Here is a 19,655-nt window from a genome sequence, read left to right on the forward strand (position 1 = left end):
AAGGTCATCATCCTGTGGTGGTTAATCGAGCATTGGCAAATTTGCACAGCTTTTCAAACCCAATTGCATGCATGCTTCTCAATAGTCAATATTGGTGCTGATCTAAGACTTCTCAAAATGTCAACTCGAGGCCACAAGAAGTACCACTCCGAGCTTCGCTTTGGTTGAGGTCTTGGCCACATCTTCAACACCAAGAAAGTTCTCTCTCTCTCTCTCTCTCTGTCTCTGTCTCTCTCTCTCTAAGAAGGAGGGTCTAGGACCATCAACAATGATTGAATTGTCGAGATTATTTCACAATGGTAGATCATAACACTAGTTGATTGTGCCACCCATGCCATCACTCGACAACCCTATCCCCTACATGCTCTCTTATGATGGTGCCAAGGCAAAGAGTTTTTCTTTCTAAGTGGACAAATACATGCGCTCACTAGAAGGATTTGTACCAAATCGATACGATACACAATAGTGGGTTACTTCAAGAAGATGCATATTCAAGATGCTAGCACTCTTAAGGTGAGTGTGGGCATTGGACTTGACAACACATGTGGAGTTCAATGACTGGGCCATTGATGCTTGGTTATAGCACAAGCAACAATATAGGGATGAAGGGCAATGAGGCTGCTCCATGCATGAGTCGAGGTGGGGATAGTCATTCAAGGATATGACAACAATGTACGTTGCAGAGATACATGCAATCTTCAAAGTTTGTAATTTGCTTCTAAACCTTCATGCTTATGTATTTGCTTGGTCCACACAACCAATCTACGGGTCTACAGGGCACGACTTTCGTTCCTTATTACTTTTGTGGAGACACAATGCCGACTCTCCACCATACTTCTGTATGGCACTCTTGTGTGATGCGCACTATTTGATCTATAGTGTTTCCCTTTTACTTATTGCATGACACATACATTTAATTACTCATGTTGTTGTGTTATAACTCAACTCTAGCGGAGTCCTTTGCATTTTAATGTCAAACAATACCACTGCTTGTTATCCACGTCAACACTACATTTCAATATTTATAGTTTGCCATTGTTTGTTGTTCACTGGTTTTATATATGTTCTTGCTCATTGTTGTACTTTCTTTTAGTCACATCTTAACATCATTCCCCAAAACCCCTACCCATGCCTAAATTGGCGATAAATCAACCAGTCTAGCAAGTAAAAGTGATATTGTTGCAAATAAATCAGTGCAACCAATCGGTCTTTCCACTCCCAATGGACATCAATTAGAAGACATTGCAGGGTGACAATACCCTATATATGACTGCCTTGGTGATGCAAAGAGGTGCTATGCGAGAGCAAGAGCAAAGAGGATAGCTAATAGCTACCAAGCTGCGGTAAGGAGATAGTGGGGATGTTCATGTGATAACAATATGATGGGCGTTACATACTGTAAGTTGCAGTCCGCTTGGTGTTAATTCCTCACACGTTTTGTAAATTGTAATGGATGAAAATTTACTTGGTTGGCCTCTAGCCAAAGGTTACTCCATGTAGCTTAAATCTCAGTCATCAATGAAGTATCCACATCGTATGCTTTTCAGCTTAAGTTTTTGCGTGTAATCACATCGTATCCTCCCTTAGTCTCCCTTCATTTGTATCTCAAATCTTTATTAATACTTTAAAATTTTCTTCGTTGGGCTTACCAAATAATCAAGTTGATCTTGTTCACATGAGACTGTTGCGATTAAGCACCGCAGACTCGGACACCGAGACTACATGGCCAGTCGTCCGAGTAGGAAGTTAGGAACCCCGATTACGAGGGCGTATCTGTCGTTCCTAAAACCCTTATACATCCCGCGCGAACGACTATTGAACTCCGGGACCGAGAAACCTTCATCGTCTTCCACTACTCTAAGCTCTCCAGGAGCTCGTTTCTGGTACGCGTTTGTAATCAGCTTGTTCTTTCTACCGATCTCGTACGTTAAGCCTTCGACTATCCACACACCATAGCTTGCATTCAAAGTCCCACTGCATGTTAAGCTTCACATTCTCGAACTAATCTGCACTTGTATGCCTCCCGTAAGCATGTATCCAAGCGACATTCTTCCGATTTCTCGGGCCTGTGCAGGCTCTTGAGAAGCCTTGCTTTGAATTCTATCAGCTAATGGAAGGTCAGCAGCTTTGGCTGGCCAACTGTCTCAATGCAACACTTGATATTGATTACGGGGCGCGTAAAGCAGCAGAGGATGCACTAAATACAGCAGCCACACAGCCAGGTTACTCTTTCCGAGCTTAATTCCGTGAAGACACAGTATACTTTTTTTTCCGCTTTTGTGTACACACACTCTCTCTCTCTCTCTCTCTCTCTCTCTCTCTCTCCCCCCCCACAATTCAACAGGAAGAGAGTTGGGCCTTCTGTGTAAGAAGAGAGAAAGTTCGTTCTTTGTTTCCCCAAACAAAAGCATGCTTAATTTCAACCTTCAACAATCATGAAAATTTGCATACATTACAAAAAAGAAAGCGAGACAGTAGCTGTCAGTGCCTTTTTTTCTAGCTCTCAAACAGTGTAACTGGGTCTCCCAGCTTTGTATGGTATATATGTCACCAAACTTTTCAGGTAGCTGTTGGAATCTGTATTGAAGGTTCGGTGCTGAACAATTTGAAAAATGGTAACTATCACTGTTTCATGTATGAGGCACTTTCTAGCCAAGTTATGATGATTACGACTACATCATCTGGTAAACAAGACAATCTTGCATGTAAAAGCTATTATCTTCTGCTGCAAGAGACCACTTATTGTGTGTGTAAGTTTTACATGCATGTAGAGGGAGTTCTGAATTGTCTTGGGAATCTGTTTTTAGCGATGAGCATCCATTCTTCACGTCTATGGTGGATTGAATAGAAGTAGAGAATCTCTCAGGTGTTGCTCAGAGAATCACCCTCTCATATAATGCCTAGTTTGTTACATCCCTTGAGATCAAGATGGACGCTTGCAGCATTGGCCGCTAGGTGTGAAGTTTGAACCCATCCTTAGTTGAAGGGAGGTTATGAAGTTCTGTCTATAGGATCCTTGACTAACTTCTGTGCCTTCTTTGCGTTATCACCACACTTGGACTCCTTCACTTGTTCACCAGGACGGTGTGGCGCAACCTCTTGCGGCTAGTAGTGGGGAAAATAGACATTGAACTACAGAATTTGCGAATGTGTGGACAGATACTCGAAGAGATATGATGATGTGATGAATGGAGTGGAAAGAATATAACCTTCTGCCATATCTGCCTTAAATCTCATTTCCTCAAGGTGCAAAGTTTGGAACGAAAATAAGCTAGCTCCATTCACTTCTTAGATAAGAGGCTTCTCTAGAAGTTTCGCATTGTGTCCATGTTGGCCCTTCTCAGAAAGAACCATGTATCAACAAGATTTTGTAACAATATGGTGATGTGACATGGTTTACTCGATTGGACATTCAAGAGCCAACTAGAAGTGTCACGTGCATATTTAACCTATGTGCATGTGGACAAGCTAACTCTTGTTTCTAGGGTTTAGTACAACTTAGGAAGTGTTCTTAATAGACTTGGGCACCCCAAGGCAAGAATCTGATGCAACACAGATAAGAGAAACCGAAAACAAGTAAACAAACTTGAACCAGAGAGAGAGAGAGAGAGAGAGAGAGAGAGAGAGAGAGAGAGAGAGGGCACGGCGAGGTTTTGCACCTAGAGAGATTGCCCCCCAAAGACTAGTGCCCCTTTTGGTATTTATTTATTATTGATGCTTTGCAACGTACAATGTGCGAGGGTCCTCAACTCTGCCATGCTCTCATAGCTTCACATGGCCAGAGTGAGGCCCTAGCAGTTAATTTATAGGCCCATGGCCTTCTAAAAGGAGTTACATGAAAAGATGCAAGTTCAAAAGCATCCTGGGCCCAAAAGCAGACGCTAGTGGCAGCCAACGCAAATCACATAAATCTGTACAGTGCCACGTCAGCAGTCAGCGGAAAACGCGAAAGTTTCGTTCAGTGTTGCTATGTGAGCATCCTCACGCAATTAGGGCTCCTGCTTTATTTTTAAGGTTCCATCGTCCCTTGGGCCCCATCGGACATGGCCTAAGTGGAATCTTTCATATTTAGCCTTTTGGAATTGGTTCTGCAAGTTGTTATAACTTTATCTACATCTTTCACTAGGGTTTGGACATCCCTCTGTTCGGGGTGCATTCAATTGTCCATGCCACGTTATCACTTTGTGACATACCCCCCTCTTGAAAGAATTGTAATCGCCCTTGATTACGCCTGTGAAACCAACATAAGCCAGAAACTAGTTTAATAAACACCGACTCTAAGTACTAATGCACTAGACAACACATATTGAGCACTTGCACACAGATGACCGTCACTGAACATTCAAATCACGTTCACATCACTATCCTCGTCGAGATTCTAAATGAGAATCATGATCTATTGTAACGTATTTAGCAATCACATCTAGATCTCATCGATCTCTCGCGGAGGTCTTGATCAACTAAATCTTGTTACCATCATATCCACTTCATCTCTTAGGTGAACAAGAACCAAATGTTGCAATCATTTCGTCTTTCAAACATGCACTCAAACAATACACATGAGAGAGCACATATAACAGATTCATTCCCATTTCGAAGTACTTCTTTCATAAAGTCATACAATAGAATATTGTCAGCCCATCACTATCCCAAAAATCACAAAGTAAGTCAGTGACTTTATTCCATGTGGGTAGTTTGTGACGATAGAGCGGAGTAACTCCCCTCTTGTGCAGTCTTGACTGCACTAGATTTAACCTGCTGATCATTGGGAACTCTTGGAATAGTCAAAGCTAGACCAAAAGCCTCAAGGTAAAGTTCCAAAATCTGAGGAGTATTTGCTAGGTTCTCCTTCTCCATCCACTTGCGTCCAATTCCGGATAGTTCTTGAACTTAACTAAGAACCGTCGTATCACTTTACCTTTCACTCTCCTTTCCTTGTGAGCCAGTATCTATTCTGGTACGAGAATCTCCTCGATATCTTCCACTTCAGGTTGCTCGTCAGGCTCCCTGTCCATTGGCACCTCACCTTTGAAAGGTTTCAACAGACTCACGTGAAATGCATTGTGAATCCTTGAAGTATCTGGTAACTTCAATCTGAAGGATACATCATTGATCTTCTCTTGAATCTAGGAAGGGCCATAGTATTGCATACTTAGCTTTGGAAAAAGCCTCTTCTTATCCTTTCGTTTCTGTAGGCGTGCCTTCTCAAAACGTAAAAGCACCCAATCATTCTCCTTCAATTGCAAGTCACGTCGATGCTTGTCTGCTGCCTTTTTATGCCGTGCTTGAGGCTTCTCAAGAGCCTCGCGCACCTTCGCAAATGCAGTGTCTAGATTCTGAGTGTACTGATCTGCTTCAAAAAATCTTTTCTTTGGTGCTTAGAAAAGCTTGGACCTTCTTAGCATCCTTGATTACCTCAAATGGTGCCTTTCCTGTCGACGTATGAACTGTGTGTTGTAGGCAAACTCCACCAAGGGCAAATACTTTTCCCACTGAGCTTTTTGATCCAAAATATACGACTTCAACAAGTCGAAAACCACTGAATTGGCTATCTCAGATTGTTCATCAGTCTGTGGGTGGAACGAGGACAAGAACTGCAACCGTGTGCCAATATTCTCCTAGATTGCTCTCCAAAACAAACTTGTGAATTGGGGATCTTTGTCCGAAACAATAGACTCAGGCATACCATGTAATCGAAAAATCTGTGAGACAAACAGTTTTGCCAAATGATTGGGCTTAACTGTCTTCTTTACTGGAATGAAGTGAGGCTGCTAACTGAATCTATCGATGATTGTCCAAATGCCATCATGCCCACTTTGAGTCTTGGGTAGATAAAAAATAAAGTCAATTGCTATTCTTTCCCATGGTCGAGAAGGTATGGGTAGAGGTTGTAGAAGGCTTGGTGTCTTATGCTTGTCAAACTTGACCTTTTGGCATACTAAACAACTGCAAACAAACTCGTCCACATCCTTTTTGAGCCTCGGCCAATAGAAATAACGCTGGACACCTTTCAAGGTGGCATCAATGCCGTAGTTGTGTAAGAGCATGAATAACTGCTAAAAGCTCTTTCTCATAAATCTGTGCAATTCGTTCAAAACATGAGAACATCCTGCTCTCGTAAGCTATAACATGGCCCTCTTGCAGCAAGACTGCTTCCAAACTACGACCACAAGCATCACTATAAACTTCAAAGGGCTTTTGCAAGTCTGGCAACGCCAATACTCGACCCGTTGTCAACTTTTTCTTGAGAGTCCGAAAGGTTGCAATTTCGACGGTCTCGAAGTAAAAGGAACCCCTTTCTGTCCGCAAACTTTCGAATGAACCGCCTGCAACAATAAGAGTACAAACCCAAAAAGCTTCGAACTTCATGTACATTTTTCAAGTCTGGCCAGTCACGAATGGTCTCAACCTTGGCTGGGTCCATCTTTACACCTTCTGATGAGACAATGTGTCTCGAGAAGTGTATCTCTAGCAAGAAAAACTCGCTCTTTTTCCCACTTACTACCAATGGATGTTGCGGCAATGCCTAAAAGACCTGTAACAGATGGTGTTGGTGTTGTGTCTCACTCTTGGAGAAGACGATCATGTCGTCGGAAAAGGTGCTCACAAATGATCTATACTCTCTGAAAATCGTGTCCATCATTCGGTTGAATGTAGCCGGAGCATTCGTGAGACCAAAAGTCTCATGGTGAAGAGATGCGACTTTAGACGTAAAGACACATCCTTTCGGCGAAGAGTTGCAACCATTGGGCGAAGAGTCGCAACCGTAGAGCGAAGGGGTGTGACCAATCGTCGAAGGAGTGTGGCTTTTGGCAAAGAGGCATGTCTCTTGAGCGAAGGGTCCTTACCATCCAAGCGTAGGGGTTCTCCTTGGCATGGCACTTTGCGTATTTGCAACTAGGAGTAGATGTAATTCTGCAACATAGACACAATCATGACATTCCCTCCCATTTAAAATGAGAGCCTCGGTTAAAGAAAGGACTTTTGATGTTGATAGAACTCTAGAAAAGAATTGAATCTCTGAAAATCTTCAATCTTTGAGTTATCTGAAACCTTTGTTTTGAACCTTTGCTTCTTGCAAAACCTTTTTGCTTTGACTACTAAATCCCATGTCATTGCTTCATTTAAAGACTTTTTAGAGAAATCTGGCATAATCAGGTTGACAACAACAAGAGATTGATCTTTAAAATCCTTCATGCGGTGTAAGATTTTTGGTTCAAGATCCTCCAGTAACTGTGAAACATTTGGAGAAGAGGAAATCTTCTCAATGTACTCTTCAGATGGGGTAACTTCAACTTTATGGATCATTGGAGAGGATTTTGGCTTGAGACTGTAATCATCTTCCAATAATGAATCCCAAAATTCTTAAGAATCATCTTCAGAAACTGTCACTTCATGACTTGCAATTGGCATATCATCATCCAACAAAGAATCAAAGAAAGTATAGTCGTCTTTAGACTCAGAATTTGCAACTATGTTCTTATCTTTGTCTGGTAACGAAGTATTACTCGGAAAAATTTCTTGCTTGAAATCATCTTTGTCTTCATCAATTGATTCAGGAGAAGTTAATGAATTCAAAAATTCATTAATTAGAATTTCTGCATTTGCATCTGCATCGGAGATCATATTTGCTTCGTAATCCACTGTATCACGCTGTTTGACTTGTACACGTGAGGCTTGAATCACTCGTTCCGCATGATAAAGCCCATGTAAAATCAGTTCACGTCTATCCTTGAACAAATTGTTAGTGTGTCCTCAAAAGCTAATGGCTGGATCATATTGAAATAACCAATGCTGAACAAGAATCATGTCGTAGCAAGACAAAGGCATGACTTTGAAATCCAATTGATCTGCATAATTTTGAATATCGAACTGCAATTGTCGAATTGTCTCATCACAAGTCAAAATTGATCCATCTGCTAATTCCACATCATATAAGTGAGATGTCTTCTGAGTTGGTAAGCCAAGCTGTTGAACTATCTGAGTACTGACGAAATTATTAGAACATCACTGTCCACCAAAACATTGTTGGAACGATCGTTGAGAGTTCCAAGAAGACTCAAAACTTGCTTTGAGAGAGGCTCCAAAACTAAAGAATTGCATCGAGCATCCTTCATAAGAATAGTCGTATCCTTTGAGACACGAATTGTATTGACGACTGATTTTCCTTTATCCTTAGCAAAATTCGGTTGTTTGGAATTCGATGATGTTTTTGCATTGGAATTTCTTTTCAGATTAGACGGATTTGGTTTCTTTGGACATTGATATCATCTATGGTCACTACCGCAAATTGTACATAAACCATCCTTCTTTGAAGTCGAAGAAGCATTTGACGAAGAGCGTTGTTGAGTATTGGAATGCTAATCTTGAGAAAATTCATGTCCTTTACCATGATCAAGTGGAGGAACATTTGAAGAAGAAATTGGATGCTTGCCAACAAAGCCAAGGAGGTTAAGGTCCTGATTCGAAAGGTCCATTGGGACAACGACATGATGTCGAGCATTTAGCATTAAGACACTCACCACCTTAGAAACTCGAACACAACGTGTTGCTTTCTTGCCTTTATTTGGAGTAGGAGGTTGGCTGTGGGCAAGTTTTGGAATTGTGGTCTCCATATGAGAATTTTGGCGAGGATTTGAAGGGTTTGGCTTCTTGGGGCACTCATACCACCTGTGCGATCCATTGCAAATTGTGCATAATCGAGGACGGTTGGAGTGGGAGGTTGAAGGAGTCCATGATGAGGCTTGTTGCCCAGAAGAAGTATCTTGCCGAAAGTCACGACGACCATTCCTTCTATGATTGGGATGATTGTGTCGTCTATTTTGAGGATTTGCAGAAGTTGAGGCTCGAGAAGTGGCTGCTTGTCCAGAAGACTCTGGTTGGAAGGAGTTTTGTCCCGAAGATTGAGATCCTGAGAAAGAACGCTAGTTTTGATCACCTTGTCCTCGAGGATTACGCTGTGAAGAGCCGGCATAATTGAAGGATTGGTCGCTAGAAAGGAAACTTCTGTATGGGCGCCGATTATCGCCTAGACGCTCGACATAAGCGATTGCAGCTTCCAGTGTGGCAGGGTTAAATTTGTGGATATCATCTCACAGGGAAGGCTCAAGTCCGTCAACAAAACTATGTAATTTATCGAAGGGGCTGAGGGTCTCTACCTCAAGAGTGAGTTTTTGAAACTCCGAGATATACGCGGCCAAGGAGCCAGTTTGGCTCAGGCGACGGAGAGAAGACCGGGCGTGAAAATTTGCGTTTGCAAGCTCAAAAGCCTTGCAAAGGACGTGTCGGAATTTTTTCCATGTAGCGGTGATCTTTCCATCTTTAACTCGTCAATGCCACCAAAGGAATGTAGTATCCTTTAGCAGGGAACTCGCCAAAGCAATCTTTTTACTCTCAATGAGATCTGTATTTGCGAAATAAACATCCATCTTAAAAGCCAATGATCAAGCACGCGCTTATTGCGGCGATCGTTGTATGGCTCGGGTAACTTGGCATCAATTTTCTTTTTCTGTCTAAAAAGATATTTTAATTCCGGATTGTCTACCTCTGGTTTTGGAGGCTTGACTTGCTCAGGAACTGACTCTGCTGCAGAGGAAACCGAATGTGTAGCTGTCCCGGTCCTCGAAGAAGAAAATGCATATAAGACATCCAAACGGGATATCATCGATGTAAGACCGGTGGAAAGGGCCTCCTGGAGGACGAACATCTGCTCTCTGAGGATAGCTATTTGATCGTCAGGTGGAACAAGAGCACTGCTTGCCTCGGACATTCTCACAGCTCAGAGGGAATATCTTGGAGAGACTGGAGAAGTGTGGCGGCCGTAATAAGGGGAATTTGCTGCTGATGTTGCGTCGAACTCTGCTAGGAAATCTGCTTCAAGGTCAGAATCTTCTATATCTTCCACCTCGTCGATAGGAGGTGTGTCGTTTGGGGTCAAAGGTGTATAATCCGAAATATGCAGCTCGCTGTGAACCCGAACTAGAGGCTTCTATGAGATGATATTGTTCATTGTATCGACTCTGCACTCCGTCAAAGAATAGGCCAAATGAGGGTACCGTCCCAGAATGTGCTCGAAATGTGGCAAATGAAGAGGATCGCTCGTAACAAATATGTGCCTCACCACCTAGACCTGGAATCTAGAGGCATGGTGATATGTGACATACACTAGATAGTTTTGAGGCAAACCTGCTGCTTGTAGTGTAGTAAAAGGAGCAGGTGCGGGTGTCGGAAGAGGTTCGGGTACAAGTACATCTTTTGGAACAGGTGCGGGTTCTGGAGTTGGGGAATCGGGAATTATGATCACTTCTGGTTCGTGTGCGGGTTCCGGTTCCGGCTCCGGCTCCGGCTCCGGTGCAGGGGAATGAATGTTGTATTTTCTCAAGATTAGTGATCCTTATTGCTCAAGGTTCCTTTTAGTTCTTAGGGAAAGAGAGAGCTGTCCGTCTTGTAGAGTGCTGTGGTCACGAACAAAGTGAGTGGATATTGTGTGTGCAAGTGAATGAGATTGAGAGAAGGAGAGAGAAGAGATACGACACAGAGAGGTTGTAAAACCCTCCTCCGAAGGCCCCACTCTCGTCGGCGAGAGTGGTCTACTTTGATTGCACAAGGGTGTACAATGCGAATACAATGGACTGATGCAATGGGACTATGCCGATGACGACAACGGTGGTGACGACGACGACTTGATGGCTGAAATCTGTGGTCTTCTAATTGCTGAATTTCGGGACTGTCTCTGTGGCTGAAAATGACTGTTTTGGCTGCGTTTTTATGGCTGAAAATGGGGGAACATCTGCAACCGTCTTGGGGGGGGGAATATGCTACTGTGCATAAGGCTGAAAATGCTGTGGTCTGATGCAGTTTAGGGCTGGAAACAAAAACGTTGGCTGATCTTATCTCTTGCCAAAAACGCCAGGCAGATCTGGGTCAGAGAACCAAAAACGCTGGGCCTTGGGCTGAAATCGTTGAGGATTGGCAAGGGGTATCTAGCGTTAGTAGAGCCTGTTGCTACTGCTTCTGGGAAAGGGGGAAAACGCCAAGCACTGGGGATGATGGCGATAGCTATTGAAGATGAAAACGCCAGGGATGAGGGAGGTATGGCGATGGATCTGATGTTGAGGGGGGTACTGCTGAGAAGTTGCCTGTTGAGCGGGAAGCTCTTGTTGCCTCTTCTGCCAGAAAGTGCTAACTTGGGTTTGCTTATATATTAACTTAGTAAAATTGCCCTACCTACTTTTGTTGGAAAGTCGCTTAAAAATAATAAGTGAAAATACCAATAAATAGAAAAATAGGCTAAATGCACCGGAAAATTCCCCTAACTGATGCTAATGGATTCTGATGGGAATTCCGATGATCATGCTTTGTGCAACCTGAGGATATGCATCTATGCTAAGTGACGGGGCATGCACGGTCTACGAATAGACTCACAAAAGTGCCATATCACTGCTAATCTAGACTGACTGAACTGACGGGAACCCTGCTAGGGTGTAGCTTGTCCACGGACACATAGGGTTGGGATGTGTCACGTGACATCCCCTCCTTTTCAAAGTGAGGTACTGGTACTGAACTGTATGGCGTCGAGGGAGATCGCCAATAGCATCCGGAATCCTGGAAGGGACTCTTTGCCGGCCCACTCTGATGTGTGGGTCGTGTGGTACTTGAACTTCATAAAGGTCTGCAACGCTTGCTTCTTTGGGCCGCGCCGAAAGCGACACAAAATCTTTTGAATCTCCTTTCTTGCTTCAACTTCGTCTAGAGTCTTGCTTCTTTCGTCTTCAAGAATCTCCATGGTTGAAAATTCGTGAAACCATCTCCAACACAAAACCATGAACATACCCATTCCATGTAAGGTGAAGGAAAAAATCGTTTCTTCTCTAAAGATTGTGTATGCAATGTAGATGAACATTGAGACGGAGTGACAACCCGTTCATCAAACATGCAAACAATGAGGTCGAATCTTTTTTGTTTGATCGAAATCAATCAACTGTGGCAAATCACAATGGAAATGCGCATGCTTGGTGCTCATACTATCATGTGCTCTTTCGGAAACTGTGTCATGCCAAGGAAGAGACATGAAATGTGACTTCCTGACATACAAACTTTTCAGCTTTTCATAAACAATCCGCATACATTCGTGCTCATCCATGAAAGAAACGTGCTCAACATACAATATGTCATGCCTAGTAAAAGGGATCACATAACGATGTTGACTAAACTACAGGAAACCTTCACGAATGAAACACTCGAACAATGCGTGCGTATCAATCATGCGAACACATAATACTTCCTGTGATGGCTCTTTGGACCAAGGCTCGAGAGCCAAGATCGCTTCTTCGGGATCTATCGGATCTTCTTGTGGGGGATCTGTGGACCTCGACTCCAAAACCAAGATCGATTCTTGGTGATTGATCGAATCTACAACGAGGTTAGCTTCGCTAGGAAAAGCATTCACTAACACATCATCCATGTGAATAATCACATCATCTTCATGCAATTCATCATGCTTTTCTTTTTCATCCAAATCATCATGCAAATCATTATCATTCAAATCATCATGCTTCTCATAATCATGCAAGTTCTGTGTGTCATGTTGTGGAGAAAAAGAGATTGAAAGAGTCTTCTTATCTCGAATCCTTTCAACCTTGTCCTGCATATTAGCAATGAGAGATGGAGAAGGAGAAGTATCCACTCCATGAAAGACAGTAGGAGAATCACTTTTGGCATTGAGAGTTAAAGTGCTAGCCTCCTAATCAACGAGAGGGTTTATTTCACGAAACCATTTCATGCCTAAAATCATATCACATCCTGAGAGAGGAGAAACAACAAATCTTCTAGTGAAGGCAGTCTGTTGAATTGCAAACAACACATCAAGGCACTCCTTCGCGATGAGAGCGTCCATACCAGGACGAAAGCCAGAGACCTCGATAGGAGATCTCGGACTAACTTCGAGGCGGGCTCTCTCAACAAGAGATGGACTGATCACATCATGCATACTACCTAGGTCAAACAATATGACAAAACGGTGCCCCGACATACGACCATAACATTTAATGAGAGAATCATCAATGGGAGGATCCTGAGAAACTTTGGGCACACCCGTGTTATCATTCATTGCATTGACAGATGTAGTGGGTGCTGTGGGTTCTTTAGAATCATTCGATTCAAGCTTAGGACATGTTCGTTTTATGTGACCCTTAATGTGACAATGAAAACAATGACCTTCTTTAGAATAAGTGCTCTGTTCTTTCGACGTGATGTATCCTCCTTTAATTCCTTGTGCTATCTTTTCATCTGGAGTAAGCTTAGGTTTAGCAATTGTGTTAGTCTTAGCCTTAGATTCATTGGAAGAATTCTTTGATGAGATACTGTTGGTAGATTGGTTAAAAGAGTTATCATTCTTACCATTCTTATCGTTCTTACCGTTCTGAGGGTTATGAGAAGTCTGTGAGGTACCTGTGGAAGTCTTGTTCTCCTTAGGCTTTCCTTTGTTGTGCTTCATCTCGTGGGCGAGAGCAATTGCTACCGCTTTGTTGAGATCGATTGGATCGAGTACCTCGACATCATACTTGATATACTCGTCCAATCCGTAAAGAAATGCCTCTTTGTGCTTCGCATCCGATTTGCGTAATTGAGTGCCAAGCTGCAAAACACGATTAGAGAAAGACATAACCGGCATACCGTTTTTGCTTGAGAGCTCGTCAATTGTCCTTCAATCGTGCAAGGTACTGAGGTGGCATAAACCGTGCCTTGAGCTTGTCTTGGAAATCAGCCCAACTAAAAGAGAGGGGCGTGAAATTGTCGGTTGCCTCTAGGTGCGCGGCTAGCTGTGCCTCTTGCCATGCCTGTACCAATTTATGGCATCACCGGCAAGGTACATAGCTGTTGTCAAAACTTTGCTGTTGCTGTTTTCTTAGTTGTCGCAAAATAAGCATTAAATTGATGCAACCAAGAATGAATAATAGTAGCATCCATCTTACCGTCATACTTATTGAAAGTCAACTTTTTTGTAATTGGATGGTTGGAATCTGCGTCGTGGCTTGCGCCACTTGACGAACTCACACGATCTTTGGGTGGTTCGGTCTTCGAGGCTAGGATTTTGGCAATCAATCCTTGATTGCGAAGCTCCCTTTGAGCTTCACGCTCGGCCTCCTTTTCTGCTTTGCGTGCATTTCGTTCCTCCCGCTCGCGTTCAAGAGCAAGTCGATTTTCTTCTTGTTTTGCGGCAAGAGCAATGCGCTCATGTTCCTGAGCAAGGCGATTTTCTTCTTGTTGTGCGGCCAATCTTGCGTTTCTTTCGTCGCGCTCGCACGGTCCTTTGCTGCTTGTTCTTCTGCTTTGCTTGCGAGTTGTGCCAATGCAACTCGTTTCGTTTCTTGTTGTTGTGCCATCATGTCCAACATCGACTTGACTATCATCTCCATAGGAGTGAGTGCAACTCGTGGCGTAGATGGCGAAGGGGGAGGATCGAAAAAGTCTCTTGGTGGGGAAAAATCTTCGCCGTCTCTCTCATACTCATCACCTGTATGCGAAGTATCCATACCACTTCGGGTGACGACCATGCACTATGATCTTGGGGTCTTAAGCTCGCGAGGAACTTGGGTTCTCGAGGGTCTTGAGGTCCTTGATTCGTGAGAATCTTGGGTTCTTGAGGTTCTTGAGGTTCTTGAGTCTTGAGGGTCTTGGGTTCTCGAGGTTCTTGAGGTTTTCTTGTGCTTGCAAATCGCGTTGGAGAAGGATCTTCTCTTCACCCGAGTTCTACCCTTTTCTGTGGGCGCACCCCTTGGCGGCCTTGCGTTGACATCGAGGTTGCTTTTTCCCACCTCACGTCGATTGGCCGGCCGCTAAGTGCACGGTCTGCTCTCAATGAGTGAAAAGAGACACAAGGGGAGGCTGGACAAGCCCCTTCTCTCTTGGATTCCTGTCACTCTTCAACAAAACACGATTAGGAATCGCCACGCCCAAGTAAACTTGGGTTCGTGCGATCGCAACAAGCAAAAAAAACCTTGTGGTTCTTCCTTGAGTAATGCAGAACACTTCCAAAGCTCTGATACCAATGTAAGGTGCAGCGGAATGAATGTTGTATTTTCTCAAGATTAGTGATCCTTATTGCTCAAGGTTCCTTTTAGTTCTTAGGGAAAGAGAGAGCTTTCCGTCTTGTAGAGTGCTGTGGTCACGAACAAAGTGAGTGGATATTGTGCGTGCAAGTGAATGAGACTGAGAGAAGGAGAGAGGAGAGATACGACACCGAGAGGTTGTAAAACCCTCCTTCGAAGGCCCCACTCTCGTCGGCGAGAGTGGTCTACTTTGATTGCACAAAGGTGTACAATGCGAATGCAATGGGACTATGCCGATGACGACGACGATTTGATGGCTGAAATCTGTGGTCTTCTAATTACTGAATTTCGGGACTGTTTCGGTGGCTGAAAATGACTGTTTTGGCTGCGTTTTATGGCTGAAAATGGGGGAACATCTGCAATTGTCTTGGGGGGAAATCTGCTACTGTGCATAAGGCTGAAAATGCTGTGGTCTGATGCAGTTTAGGGCTGGAAACAAAAACGTTGGCTGATCTTATCTCTTGCCAAAAACGCCAGGTAGATTTGGGTCAGAGAACCAAAAACACTGGGCCTTGGGCTGAAATCGCTGAGGATTTTGCTGGTAAAGGGGAAAACGCCAAGCACTGGGGGATGATGGCGATAGCTACTGAAGATGAAAACGCCAGGGATGAGGGAGGTATGGCGATGGATCTGATGCTGAGGGGGGTATTGCTGAGAAGTTGCCTGTTGAGCGGGAAGCTCCTGTTGCCTCTTCTGCCAGAAAGTGCTAACTTGGGTTTGCCTATATATTAACTTAGCAAAATTGCCCTACCTACTTTTGTTGGAAAGTCACTTAAAAATAATAAGTGAAAATACCAATAAATAGGAAAATAGGCTAAATGCACCGGAAAATTCCCCTAACTGATGCTTATGGATTTTGATGGGAATTCCGATGATCATGCTGTGTGCAACCGGAGGATATGCATCTATGCTAAGTGACTGGGCATGCACGGTCTATGAATAGACTCACAAAAATGCCAGATCACTGCTAATCTAGACTGATTGAACTATTGGGAACCTTGCTATGGTGTAGCTTGTCCACGGACACATAGGGTTGGGATGTGTCACGTGACATCCGGGGTATTGGGAATGATGATGATTTCGGGTGTCGTGAGAGGGTATGCTGACAAGACTGCTTTGGGAATCTCGTCTATGTACGAGATGTACGGGAAATCTGTCCACCGGTTCATGTCGGCCATAGCAAGAGGGTATACCATGCACGGGAAGTGGGCGGGAGACAACCCAAATGGCCAGCGCGAATGCTGGGTGAGAGATTAGCGTACAATGATGGCCCACGCTGCATGGCACGTAACATTGGTTGGTTTTTTTGTTGTGAAGGGGTGCCTTGAAACTTCCACACTTTGGGTTAAATTGGTTCGGCTAGATTTATTGTTGCCGGCGAATTTAATAATGGCTTAAAAAATTGACCACTAGCGTAAAAAAACCCAAATCACTGGTTGCGTAATCGTAAGGCTGCGACCCTCCATCTGCAAGAGGTGAGTGCGTGATGCTATGCCAGGCAAGAGGTGAGCGCAAGAGGTGCAACCCTTTGTAGAGGTGCATGCCAGGATTGGCACCTATTCATGAAGAGGTGCTATTCTCCTGTGAAGTGTCCGGAGATTCGAAAGGGTGCAAGCCGATGAAGAGGTGCTACTCTTTGACGCTAAGAGACACCACTCGGTGAAGAGGCATACGTTGAGAATTTCAGCAGGTATGCCATATACACACACATCTCCTTCTCTTTATTTATTTCTATATCTAGAATAGTGGGGTTCGGATTACCTCATACTTGTGTGTGTGTATTCCATCTTTCTGTTGCTTCCATGAAACTCCAGGAGAGGGTAGAATGTAGCGGCAAGTGTGAGGCTTAGAACCTTCGGGTCCCAAAGATTTTTTGCTATGGTACCACTGTAAGGATTCTAGTTGCTAATCCTTCATTAATTACTTAAACTCATGATTAAGACTTAAGAAACTTGAACTGTACTCAGAAATAAGACTTAGAAAACTTTGTGTGAAAAGCTGTCTTGTACTCATCACCAAGTCTCTTAAGTCCGGTTTTTGAGTACAGTTCAAGTTTCTTAAGTCTTCTAAGTTTTATTTCTGAATGCAATTCAAATTTCTTAAGTCTTAATCATGAGCTTAAGTAATTAATGAAGGATTAGCAACTGGAATCCTTACAGTGGTATTATAGCAAAATTTTTTCGGGACCCGAAGGTTGTGAGCCTCTCACCTTTGTCACTACACTCTACCCTCTCCCGGAGTTGCATGGAAGCAATAGAAAGATGGAATACACACAGACAAGTATGAGGTAATCCAAAACCCTCTATTCTAGATATATAAATAAATAAAGAGAAGAAGATGTGTGTATGGGGCATACATGTTGAAATTCTCGATGTATGCCTCTTCATCGAGTGGTGTCTTTTCGCGTCAAAGCGTAGCACCTCTTCATCGGTTGGCACCCTATCGAATCTCTGGATACTTCACAGGAGAATAGCACCTCTTCATGAATAGGTGCCAATCTTGGCATGCACCTCTTTGAAGGGTTGCACCTCTTGCACTCATCTCTTGCCTGGCGTAGCATCACGTGCTCATCTCCTGTTGATGAAGAGTCGCAGCCTTACGATTACACAGCCAATGATTTGGGTTTTTTTACGCTAGTGGTCAATTTTTTAAGCCGTTATTAAAATTGGCCGGCCACTTTAAAGCTGTCTGGACCAATTTAACTCATAGTCTGGAAGTTTCAAGGCACCTGTTAGGTGCAGCGAAATGATTGTTTGCGCTTTGCTCAAGATGAGTGCTCCGAACTGTGCTCAAGGTTCCTTTTAGTTCTTATGGAAGGTAGAGCCTTCCGTTCTTAGTGAGAGAATGCTATGATCACAAACAAAGTGAATGGACACTGTGCGTGCAAGTGTATGAGACTAAGAGATAGAGAAGAAGAGAGATACGACACCAGAGATGACGTAAAACCCTCCTCCGAAGGCCCCATTCTCGCCGAGGTCTACTATTGATTGCACAAAGTGGTACAATGACGATGCAATGGACTGATGCAACTTGGGACTATGCTGGTGACGACGACGACGACTTAAGGGCTGAAATCTGTAGTCTTCTATCTGCTGCCCAAAAACGCTATGGGCTGAAATCTGCGATTGATCCAAAAACGCTGATTTGAGGGCTGTTTTCGGTGGGTCTTCGTTGCTGAAAATCTGCAGGTTTAGGGCTGAAAACTGAGGATCTTCAAGGCTGAAAGTTGATGGTTCTTACGGGCTGAATCTGCTATATTGGAGGGCTGAACTTGTGGGTACTTCCTCTGCTGTTGAAATCCAAAAACGCTATGGCTGAGGTGGACCAAAACGTTGGCTAATGGAATCCAAAAACGCTAGGCTACTGGAATCCAAAAACGCTAGCAATGGTTGGTACTGCTGACGATGCAGGTTGATGCAAAAAACGCCAGGCTGAAGTGTTGGATGGAAAACGCTAAGGGGTGGCCTCTGTGGCGAGGGTGCTGGTTCTTGAAAACGCTAGGTCAAGCTGAAGCAAAAAGGCTAGCATGGGATCTTTGCTTGGAGGGGGAAACCGCCAAGGTTCTGTTGAGAAGTTGCCTGCTGAGCTTAGCTCCTGTTGCCTCTTCTGCCATTTAGTGCTAACTTGGGTTTGCTTATATATTTTCTTAGCAAAATTGCCCTACCTACTTTTGTTGGAAAGTCACTTAATAATAAGTGAAAAATGTCAAAAATAGAAAAAATAGGCTAAATGCACTGGAAAATTTCTCTAACTGATTCTAATGGATTCTGATGGGAATTTCGATGATCATGCTGTGTGCAACCAGAGGATATGCATCTACACTAAGTGACTGGGCATGCACGGTCTACGAATAGACTCACAAAAGTGCCAGATCACTTCTAATCTAGACTGACTGGACTGACTGAACCCTTGTCGTACTGTAGCGAGTCCACGGACACATAGGGTTGGATGTGTCACGTGACATCCCCTCCTTTTCAAAGTGAGGTACTGGTACCGAACTGTATGGCGTCGAGGGAGATCGCCAATAGCATCCGGAATCTTGGCCGGCCCACTCTGATGTGTGGGTCGTGCGGTACTTGAACTTCATAAAGGTCTGCAATGCTTGCTTCTTTGGGCCGCGTGGAAAGCGACACAAAGTCTTCTGTGGCTCCTTCGATGCTTCAACTTTGTTGAGAGTCATGCTTACTTCTTCTTCAAGAATCTCCATGGCTGAAAATTCCTGAAACCATTTCCAACACAAAAACATGAACATATCCATTCCATGTAAAGTGAGTGAAAAAAATCTTGTCTTCGCTAAAGACTATGTATACAATGTAGAACCTAGAGACGGAGTGACAAACCGTTCATCAAACACATGCAAATAATGAAATCGAATCTTTCTCTTATGATCTAGAGCAATCAACTGTGGCAATTCACAACGGAAATGCCCATGCTTCGTGCTCATACTTTCATGTACTCGTTTGGAAATTGTGTCATGCCAAGGAAGAGACATGGAATGTGACGTCCTTACATACATACTTTTCAGCTTTTCATGAAAAATTCGCA

The 19,655-nt window shown here is 43.7% G+C and overlaps 1 protein-coding gene across 1 annotated transcript in view; it reads left to right on the forward strand.

Moving 5' to 3' along the window:
• Window positions 1-1,744: 1,744 nt before the first annotated feature.
• LOC147462376 (ARM repeat superfamily protein) overlaps window positions 1,745-19,655 on the forward strand; it is a 164,074-nt gene continuing 146,163 nt past the window's right edge. The window contains exons 1-2 of the mRNA XM_086483750.1: window positions 1,745-1,883; window positions 2,075-2,222. Coding sequence (XP_086339876.1) covers window positions 2,111-2,222 — 112 coding nt within the window. The 5' untranslated portion in view covers window positions 1,745-1,883; window positions 2,075-2,110. The remainder of the gene's footprint in view (window positions 1,884-2,074; window positions 2,223-19,655) is intronic.

Source organism: Adiantum capillus-veneris, chromosome 2 (genome assembly GCF_014529385.1).
Source record: "Adiantum capillus-veneris isolate H3 chromosome 2, ASM1452938v2, whole genome shotgun sequence".
NCBI lineage: Eukaryota > Viridiplantae > Streptophyta > Polypodiopsida > Polypodiales > Pteridaceae > Adiantum > Adiantum capillus-veneris.